Source organism: Nuphar pumila, chromosome 7 (genome assembly GCF_984573655.1).
Source record: "Nuphar pumila chromosome 7, dmNupPumi1.hap1.1, whole genome shotgun sequence".
Taxonomy (NCBI): Eukaryota; Viridiplantae; Streptophyta; class Magnoliopsida; order Nymphaeales; family Nymphaeaceae; genus Nuphar; species Nuphar pumila.
In genome coordinates this window covers 109,314,776-109,325,143 of record NC_143255.1, presented here as the reverse complement: position 1 = coordinate 109,325,143, position 10,368 = coordinate 109,314,776, and the positions used below count along the sequence as shown (strand labels likewise).

The following is a 10,368-nucleotide window of genomic DNA, read 5'->3' as shown; positions in this document are numbered from 1 at the left end:
ATCAGATTGAAAGTTGGGCGAACCACACCCATGGAATTACATCCAAGTTTATGCTATGTCACAAAGATACGGTTATGACCAGATAGGTGACACAAGTTCGATGCGCATGCATCCATGCCTGTATCAACGTGTCATACCGTGTCTAGTTGTGTCACCAGGGATTCGCCCGCCAAAATCCATGTCCCTATAACATAGGGTTTGTCTTCTGAGAAGAAAACGCAAATGTAACGAAAATTAAGGAAATATTATGCAATTAAAATGAAAATGGTGATATCAAAATGTTCTCTTGTGCATTGCTCCTTTACAAAACCAACTGTACACAGAGAAGGCAGCTGCTACAAAAACTCATATAACTGAATCAATGATCAAAACACCCCCGCCCCCCCCCCCCCCCAAAAAAAAAAAAAAAAAAAAACTATTCTTATTGTGTTAGAATGTTGAGAACAGACACCCTTGTGTTGATCAAACTCCTAAAGATAGCCTCATTCCCATGCTCTAGGCCACTAAGGCAGTCCTCCAAGACAACCATACTCCCCAATGCCATCTTGGCCATCTCATCATCCACACGCCCTCTGGACCTCAGAACACAATCCATGGCACAGTCTGCATCATTCATTTCCTTTATACCCTCCATTCTTCTCTTAGGCAACCCCACCATTTTTTGAATGACCCTCCTTGGCTTCCAACATAGCCCAGAGACCATAGAAATGGCTATGGAGACTGTCAAGGCTTTCACATCATTGAAAATGCTTAGCATCTGACTTTCTTCTCTAAAAAAATCTGCTGTTGATGGTTTGAACATGGTCTTCAAAATAGTTGTGAGCTTGGTCATCTCTTTGTTTGCTTTCTTTCTGTGGTTGATAAAGGATTGCACACTGGCTTCCAAATTGTTGGGCTCCCTCCTCCTTAGTGAGACCAGATTGCTTAGTTGGTGCTCTTTGAGATTTGACAAGAATGTTCCCATTGCCCCAAAAACTTCTAGAAACTTTAACAAATCATCTAGAATGAGGTTGGCCCATCTCTCATTGTGGTGTACAACCTCTTGAGTCTGTGGTAGATGAAGGAAGTTGTCCATCGTGTCATACAAGGACTTGAGCATTCCAAGACCTGACAAGATATTTTGGACCGTTGGATCCTTGCAGTTGCTAGCAATCCATCCATTGATCTTATGCAATTGGTCCTTCACCAGGGCCAGGTCAGGGTGAGACCTGCACGGTAGACTTGAAGAGCGAACATGGCATGATTTCCCATTTTTTTGTGTTGGAGGAAGAGAGAGCGAACGCCGGAAAGCTGAAGAGACCACCATGTTTTACGAAGAGGATCAAGTTGGCCCTTGCAAACAGCTAGATGCACTATCACCCTTCAACCCTTAGAGCAAAATGTGGTAAAATGGAAGATGGGTGCTAAGGTCTACCTTTCCCTTGATAGGTTTTATAGGAGCACTACCAACGGGGGCTCAGCTTGTCTGGTAGGAGCAGCTAGTGCACGTCACCTTGTGTTGAGAGGTTGCAGGTTCAAAACCAAATGGTTTATTTGTTTAACTGGTAGGGGTCTGCCTAACCCCAGCTTGCCTTTCAAAAAAAAGAGAGAAGGTTTTATAGGGTTTTGCCTAGGATCTATACCAACTTTATGGTTTAGTTTAATTGCACACGAGTGACATGGTAGCGTGGATTAGGGTTTATGGGAATATAGATTAGTTGGCAATGTGCCAGTTTGGCCTGTCACCAGCATGTGGCCATCCTGACTATTTTGAGGAATTATGAGGCAGGAAAACGTGTACCAATTAGTTTATTTATGCATATAACAACAAACTTAAGAAGAGAAAGGTAATTTGTTAGGTTAATAAGGGAGCGTTTGAATGAACAGAGCTGAACTTCTCCGCAGAGAATTCTCCCGCGTTTGATAGAGCCCCCTGTGCTCGGGGTTTTACCCCGACTGAGAAGTTTTACGTGCATTCAAACGCGCACTAAAGGTTGCATGACTCTGATCATATGATAGTTCTCCAACGCTAACAATGGTATTTTTGGCTCATCTAATACAGTTTAATTTGAACTAATCCATAAGCTGTATTAGTAAAGAAAGAACGGTGAATTTTATTATTTCCAAGCGAATAACAAAATTTACCAAAGTGCTTGACAACCTTTGTCTCCAATATAGTGCATTGTGCACGAAGGGTTTTCAAGAAAGTTTTCATTTGTCATCTCTCTCTCTCTCTCTGAGAGAGAGAGAGAGAGAGAGAGAGAGAGAGAGAGAGAGAGAGAGAGATTTCAAGCCAAATTGAGATTTAAATCCAAGTATCCTCGGTTATGGCATTGCGGCCAGTAATATCGAGCTATTTCATTCGACCCCTAAAACGGACTTTTTATTGGCGTCGAAAACAACGTGTACGCAGACTGGGAGGGTGGTGGCTAAGAAGCATGCTTAAAACGACCAAAGACACCACAAGGCATGGCACCTGTTCTTTGTGACATATAGCAGTCTGCTGCAGCTGATCACTCACAACCATCTTTGAGCTATACCCTGTCAGCTGTGGAGCCCAACAGCAGATGATGGTTGGTCAGGCACAGCAGTGCAATTACATTGCACCGGATCTCAATTCGCCCTATGAAGTCGTGGTCCCGTGATCGAGCCCAACACATATAATGTGTTTGAACCCCTTGAGTTGGGGGAAGACATGGGATCCCAATAACTGGATCCCTTCACATGAAGGGATACCATGCATCCATTTCACTGGGAATTGGCACCCCCCCTCAATGAATGGGTGCGTGAAATCCAGTGATTGGATAAAGTATTTTTTCAATGCACTAATTGTTAGGAAACACTCAAACAAATGAAGAAACAAGAACCATCAAAACACAAAGATTTACGTGGAAAAACCTTTCTTCAAATCCGAGAGAGTAAAAAACCATGGCCGCTCAGAAAAAAACCTTTATTGTTCTTTTCGACAGTTACAAGAGGGAAAGAAAAAAAAATTTATAAGGTAAGGATGACAACCCTAAACCTAAACAAGTCGGGTTTGATCCAGAAAAAACCGAGCCCCAAACATAAGCCTCAAAAAAAAATTCTTTCAGGGAGCGCTGCCTCTCGCCAGGGGCAGCCCTCCTTGAATCCCCGCCCCCGACTATGCAGCGAGACCCGCACTGGGAGAGCCCCCCAACCCTCCCCAAATGCAAGGGCAAAAACTCTGAATTAGGCTCTACAACTCCCATCACTGAATCTCATCTCTGTAGTCCATGGTGACATCCCAGTGTTCCCACACATAAAACAGGTCACTTTCGTCACCCTTGGTGACGCCGTCCAGCTGTTCAGACCTGTCATGTTCGCATCTATCCTCTCATACCAACATATTCGAGTAAATAACGATTGAAAAACATGCACCTGCAAAATATTTATATCTAACCAACAAGGACCCAAACTCGTGCGTCTCTTATTAAAATAAGAAAGAAACCCTTGATTAGTGATAAACGATAAGCCATTCTGGATGAGTTTGTAATTTGTAAATGCTGCCTGCACCCCTAATGTGTTCAGTCTACAAAAGTGGGATATTGTTAAATAGAAGATGCCAGATAACTGGATTCCAAATGGGATTGTGATTTCAAGTTTCCCAATTGATCTCGGCTTAATTCAAGCCACTAAAATAAAATTACGTGCCTTGATTCCATGAAGGGGTGATTTGAGGAAGGTCCCCGATCTACGGTTCCTATACATGACAGACTGGAATGCCGGCTTCTGCCCAGCATCTCCAACTGCGTGTGCTCCATTATACTAGCTAAAGATTCTCTCTCTCTCTCTCTCTCTCTCTCTCTCTCTCTCTCTCTCTATATATATATATATATATATATATATATATATATATATATATATATATATATATATATATATGCTACACTCTAGAGTCCCATACTCTAGCTAAAACTTATGGGCGCAGGTTTATTTCATCAATTTGGCCTCACAGATACATTGAGCATGGTCCGTCAACTAGGAAATGCACTTTTGACCTAGTATTTCAACACAAAAATATGATTTTTCCAATAGTGAATTTTTTACACGTTGTGCACCATTGAATTTGAAGCCTTCAGAAAATCTGATTATACAATGAAATTGGTCTAAAATATGTTTTTAATTAAACCACACACACACACACACACACACACACACACATATATATATATATATATATATATATATATATATATATATATAGAGAGAGAGAGAGAGAGAGAGAGAGTAATGATACGTACTAAATGGTTTTTTAAGGTTTTTATCATTATTTTTAAATTCTGACTGTACAGATGTGATCTATGTACTTGATTTTATAGGGATCAGCTCTTGAAGTATATACATGGGTGTGCTTTTATAAGGTTAGAAAAATTAACTCTCCAAAATCTTTGTAAAGTTTTGAGGCTCAAAATATCATTTTTCATCTAAAACACATGATCCAGGTGTGGATTCCTATTAAATCGACCATGTCCAACACATTTACGGAGTTGGAATTGCGAAAACAAAACACCCAAAGAACAAAAAAACCCATTTAGCACGTATCATTTAGCACCTACCCATTACTATATATATATCAGCTGTAGGATTTAATCCACAAAAAAACAAAACAAAACAATGTGATGAAATGGACTGTTTCTACTACTAGAGGGCATGGCACAGAGAAGGGTAGCCGCCAATAATTTTCCACATATATATACTGCACTTTTGGGGTAAGGAACTCCTAGTTGAAACTCATAAGGGAAGGTGATTTTGACCAAATTTAACCCCATCTATGTGTTGGTCATGGTCAAAATAGTAAAATCGATCCTTATATCATATTTTTGACACAAAAATAAGATTTTTTGTAGGTTAAAAATTTGGTGCATTATAAGCCATTGGTTTTTGAATATCTATAAAACCTGACACGCATTAGAAAGACATGATCCCGGGGTCAGTTTCTTAGTAAACCAAACACATAAATCACATTTGGATGGGTAAGGTGTGCAAAAAAAAAGTAGTTTTTCATTTAGGAGTTTGAGAGCATTATATGTATATATACGGTTTATATTTGGTACAAACGATTGCACCTAAAATCTAGTTTGAATCTTATAATGTCAGTTGTTTTGACACAATCTAACCTCATAGATGTGTTCAATATACTCAATTTTGTAGGAATCAACTCTTGGATCATGTTTTTCGATGAAAAAATATGTTTTTATGAGTTAAAAAATATCAATGTCATCGTAGCCATTGATTTTTGGATGGCCAAAAAAACCTATATATAAGTCGGATTCTGATGATCCAAAAGCTAGTTCCACTAAACCAAACCTGTAAATCACATCTATGGTGTTAGATGTGAGAAAAAAAAACCCAACCAAGGGAGTTTCACCCTATTTGCTAGGTCGTTCGCACATACAAACGGCTGTAGCAAATCTCAACCCCCATCTTTATATGTGAATATGTGTGTTATGTGTGTATGAGGTGATGCAACTTTTTTTTATTTGAAAGGCAAGCTGGGGTTAGGTAGAGTCTGAAGACCACTACCAGAAAAACAGCTGCCCCATGCGGCAGAGGAATTCGATCGTGAGCCTTAAGCTTGACAGAGGATCCCGCTTAATTACCACATGGGATACCTCCTTGGTTGTACAACTTGCTCATTTGATTTTTAGCTCATCAGTTTCTTACTTTTATTATATATATATATATATATATATATATATATATATATATATATATATATATATATAGAGAGAGAGAGAGAGAGAGAGAGAGAGAGAGAGAGAGAGAGAGAGAGAGAGAGAGAGAGAGAGAGAGTAATGGGCTCCTTAGGCCCCTTCAAAAATCATAGTTTTATTATTTTTTCTCACATCTAACACTATAGATGTGATTTATAGTTTTTTTGTGGAAACCTGTTTTTGGATCCCGAAATCTGACCTGTATGCAAGTTTTTTGGGTAATCCAAAAATCAATGGCTAAGGCATCAAATTTTTTTGTCACATAAAAATACATTTTTTTATTATCAAAAAACATAATCCAAGAGTCGATTCTTAGTAAATCGATCATGATAAACACATCTAATGGTTCAGATCTATCACATAACACTTCAAACTATGAGGCCTAATGAGACCTAACAAAAAAATGGAGCCTAATATGTTTTGATATATATATATATATAATTGGGTTAGGTGTTTCATGAAATATGCTTAATGATACATGCTTAATGGGTTTTTCTGCCCGTGTTCTTTTCACAGTTTTGACCCTATAAATGTGTTGGGCATGGTTGATTTACATTTTCGACGAAAAAAATGATATTTGGAGCCTAAAAAATTTACAAAGATTTTAGACCGTCAAATCTTATAAAAACCCACCCATGTGTCAGAATCGAATACTTCAAGAGCGGATCCCCTATAAAATCAAATACATAGATCACATTTGTACTGTCAGAATTTAAAATAAAATGAAAAAAACCTGAAAAACCCATTAAGCACATTTCATTAAGCACCTACCCCTCACTCTTTATATATATATATATATATATATATATATATATATATATATATATATATATATATGTATGTGTGTGTGTGTTTAAATTGAGGTGATACAACTTGCTCATATGATTTCTAGTTCATTGGTTCCTTACCTTCATTGTATATGTGTGTAAAAACAGTTTTTATTGAGATTTTAATGAGATTAAGAGAGAAAATATGGAACCTTTCCTTTTTGTGGTTATATAGGATTGGCTCCCGTCCATAGGCTGCCTCCAACTGGGATACAATGTGAAGTTTGAATAGACCATTTGGTACGGTCGTGTCTAAAGCCTGGATCCTTTTAGCAGGTATGTCTGATCTTGTGTATAAAATTAAAACCCAAGCTTATTTGTACCTGATCCAGTTGGTTCTTTGGAATGTGCATCTAAACTAGCCCAAGTCCGGAACATAATTTATACCTAATCTGATACATTTGTATCCATAATGGCCCAAACCGATTCATACTTGATTTGATAAAACACTACAAGAAAATTGCGTATTAGCGACAAACTCTATCTGTTGCTAATGTGTTTAGCGATGGATAACGTCCGTCGCATAACCCTACTCGCTAAACTGCGGAAGAATTTAATCCATTGCTAAGATGTAATGAGGGATATCTATCCGTCGCTAATGTCCGTCGCCAAATTGACGAAGGGCATTAGCGACAACTTAAATTTTGTCACAAACCAACGACTGATTTAAATTGACGATGGAATAGTGACAAATAATATGCGTCGCTAATTAAAAATTTTTTTTTTGAAATATGAAACTCGAGAAAAATTTCTTGTTATACAATTCATACAACCTGCTTATAAAAAACAAAGTACACATAAAAAATACATATACAGGTGAAACAAATTTAACACAAGTTCTAAGTTAAACAACCAAATACAGTCCTTGCCAAGTTATAATTAGTTACAAGTACGTCAAACAAATTAAACACATGAATCTAATTCTCGCCAAGATTCTGAGCATCATCCTCTTCATTTTCTCGATCTGCCCCTCCCTCCATGCCTCCATCAGCTCCTCTACGCTGATCATCTCTAGCATCCTACAAGAGAACCAAAATGTTAGTATTTATAAACAAAATATAATGAAATAAATTATATGCAATGCACTTAATCTAATGCAACAAAGTAAATAACTGAATGACACATAGACTAGTAATAAACTGAAGGACATTAACAGAATTCAGATATGTGTTCTAAGACTGAAAAAAAATTTATTGTGATTCAATCATGCAGATATGTGTTCTAAGGTTGTCAAAGAATGTCATAGTGATTCGCGCATGCATATATGGTTTATAAGGCTGTCAAATAAATGTGTTATGTATCACAATCATGCATATATGTATTACAAGGCAGTAAAAAAACTTTCATAGTGATGAAATCATGCTTATATGTGTTCTAAGGTTGTCAAAAAACTTTCATAGTGATTCAATCATGCTCATATGTATTTTAAGGCAGTAAAAAACCTTTCATATTGATTCAATCATGCATATATGTGTTATAAGGAAAATTTTATAGTAATTCAATCATGCATATGTGTGTTCTAAGGCAATAAAATAATTTCATAGTGATGAAAGCATACTTGTATGTGTTCTAAGGTTATAAAAAAACTTTCATAGTGATTTAATCATGCATATATGTGTTCTAAGGTTGTCAAAAAACTTTTATATTGATTCAATCATGCATATATGTGTTCTAAGGTTGTCAAAAAACTTTCATATTGATTCAATCATGCACATATATGTTCTAAGGCAGTCAAAAAACTTTCATATATGCTAATATCATGCTCATATGTATTATAAGGCAGTAAAAAAACTTTCATAGTGATTCAATCATGCTCATATGTGTTCTAAGGCAGCCAAAAAACTTTATATGTGATTCAATCATACGCATCATGTTTAGGGCAGCCAAAATTTTTTATAGTGATTCAATCATGCATATATGCGTTATAAGGCATTAAAAAACTTTCATATATGCTAATATCAGGCTCATATGTGTTCTAAGGTTGTCATAGTAATGAAAGCATGCTTGTATGTGTTCTAAGGTTGTCAAAAAGCTTTCATAGTGATTCAATCATGCATATATGTGTTATAAGGCACTAAGAAAATTTTAGAGTGATGAAATCATGCATATATGTGTTGTAAGGTTGTAAAAAAACTTTCATAGTGATTCAATCATGCTTATATGTGTTATAAAGGTGCCATAAAAATTGTATAGTGAATCAATCATGCATATATGTGTTCTAAAGGTGTCAAAAAAATTTATAGTGAGGCAATCATGCATATATGTATTCAATTATGCATATATTAGCTTGAAATCTAACGACATGAAACAAATGACATGAATCTTTATACCTGATGGGAACCAGAGCTCATGTTGAATGCAAACAAAGTTCCTCTGTTCTGAAAAAAGTTGCACAACTCATTATGGACAATGTTGGAATGACTTCATTTAAAAAGTACTGCATTTTATCCTCAAGACGCTGACAAATACCATCTTAAGACATAGCAGGATCAATCGAACGTTGAGAGTTGATATTGGCGAGAAAACTCTGAGAGCCATGGTTGCAGGAGGCAACAACTGCTGTGGTGTTCATGTTACTCCAAAACCCGAATACACGACCCTTTTTGGGTTCATCAGTTGCAGTCACCCATGCTGCAAGATCAAAAGGCGGATGCTGAGTGGAGTCATCACCATATCGCTCTACCATTTGCTGCTCGTATGACTCATATAAAGTAATGATTACAATATGAATTAATAATTAAGAATTATAATGTTTATGATAACGTAATTCATACTAACTTGTATATTATAATGTTTATTAGTACAATAAATACATACCGATGTTGCTCTCATCTTCTCTGATACAAAATCTCTCATGCTTTTACATTTATGTGTTTCAACAAACACATCCTTGTAAGGCACAATGTCTCATTTTTCTGCTTCCTGTAATGTTAAATTTTTATGTGTTTCAACAAACATATCCTTGTAAGGCACAATGTCTTCTTTTTCTGCTTCTTGCAATGTTAAATGATAAAAAAATCAATTAATAATTATGCAAAAATACTTACCATTTTCTTCTGGTGGTTCCCAAAAGTCTTAGATCCACCTGTGTGTAGATGGGCATCGATAATCTTCTCTCAGTTTTGTGCAGCCTTTGCTAAGCAGTTTCAAAATTCATTTCTCGCCCACTTGTCGCTCATGCCTTCCCAATAATATCTCATGATAGTAGGAGGCCATGACCCTTCTACTGCAGTGGATCATTTATCCCACCACTTGCTTTTTTTGCTGCAGTCTTCATGTTGTGCAGCATGTCAGCAAATCGATTGGCATCCATCTTCATTATCTTTGCGTCTTTCTCCTCGTTTGTAGTTGCGAAGCGATGAGAAACCTACAAATACTTTCAAAAAGTTAACACACATGAGTATAACAAAAAATTAAATATGAAACACATTAGTTATGATAAATTATTGCATACCATGAATGAAGAAATTAATCTGTCCAACACCTCCGTCGGGTACTCTTTATTGCGTGACGGATCCTGAAAGATGCTGCAGTAGTGATTTCCTAATTTCTCGTATTACTTCTTACTGCTTGAACCTCGCACTGCACATGAATTGATAAACATTAGCAATGGATTGTCGATATAAACTATTTATAAGATAAGTATTGGACAAGTGACAATGAAATACTTACGGTCGACTATCGATATACACTATTTGAATGAGTCATTGTGTGTCACACTGAGAAGACCCTGCATCCGATGTTGTCTCGTGATGTGTATGAGTAGCTGGTGTAGGTGCGTCATGTGTAGGCGAAATATCACATACAAAACAACGAGTTAGAAATTC

General features: G+C 36.8%; 1 protein-coding gene across 1 annotated transcript; it reads right to left on the bottom strand.

Annotated features, from left to right (window-relative positions):
- Positions 1-421: 421 nt before the first annotated feature.
- LOC149832875 (uncharacterized) lies at positions 422-1,306 on the bottom strand. The gene has a single exon (XM_090013325.1). It carries the CDS (start codon positions 1,304-1,306, stop codon positions 422-424), a length of 885 nt encoding a protein of 294 aa, XP_089869451.1.
- Between the last annotated feature and the right edge of the window lie 9,062 nt (positions 1,307-10,368).

What these genes read in the sequence shown, in the direction of transcription:
- LOC149832875 (XM_090013325.1), bottom strand. Translation starts at nt 1,306, where the DNA reads ATGGTGGTCTCTTCAGCTTTCCGGCGTTCGCTCTCTCTTCCTCCAACA.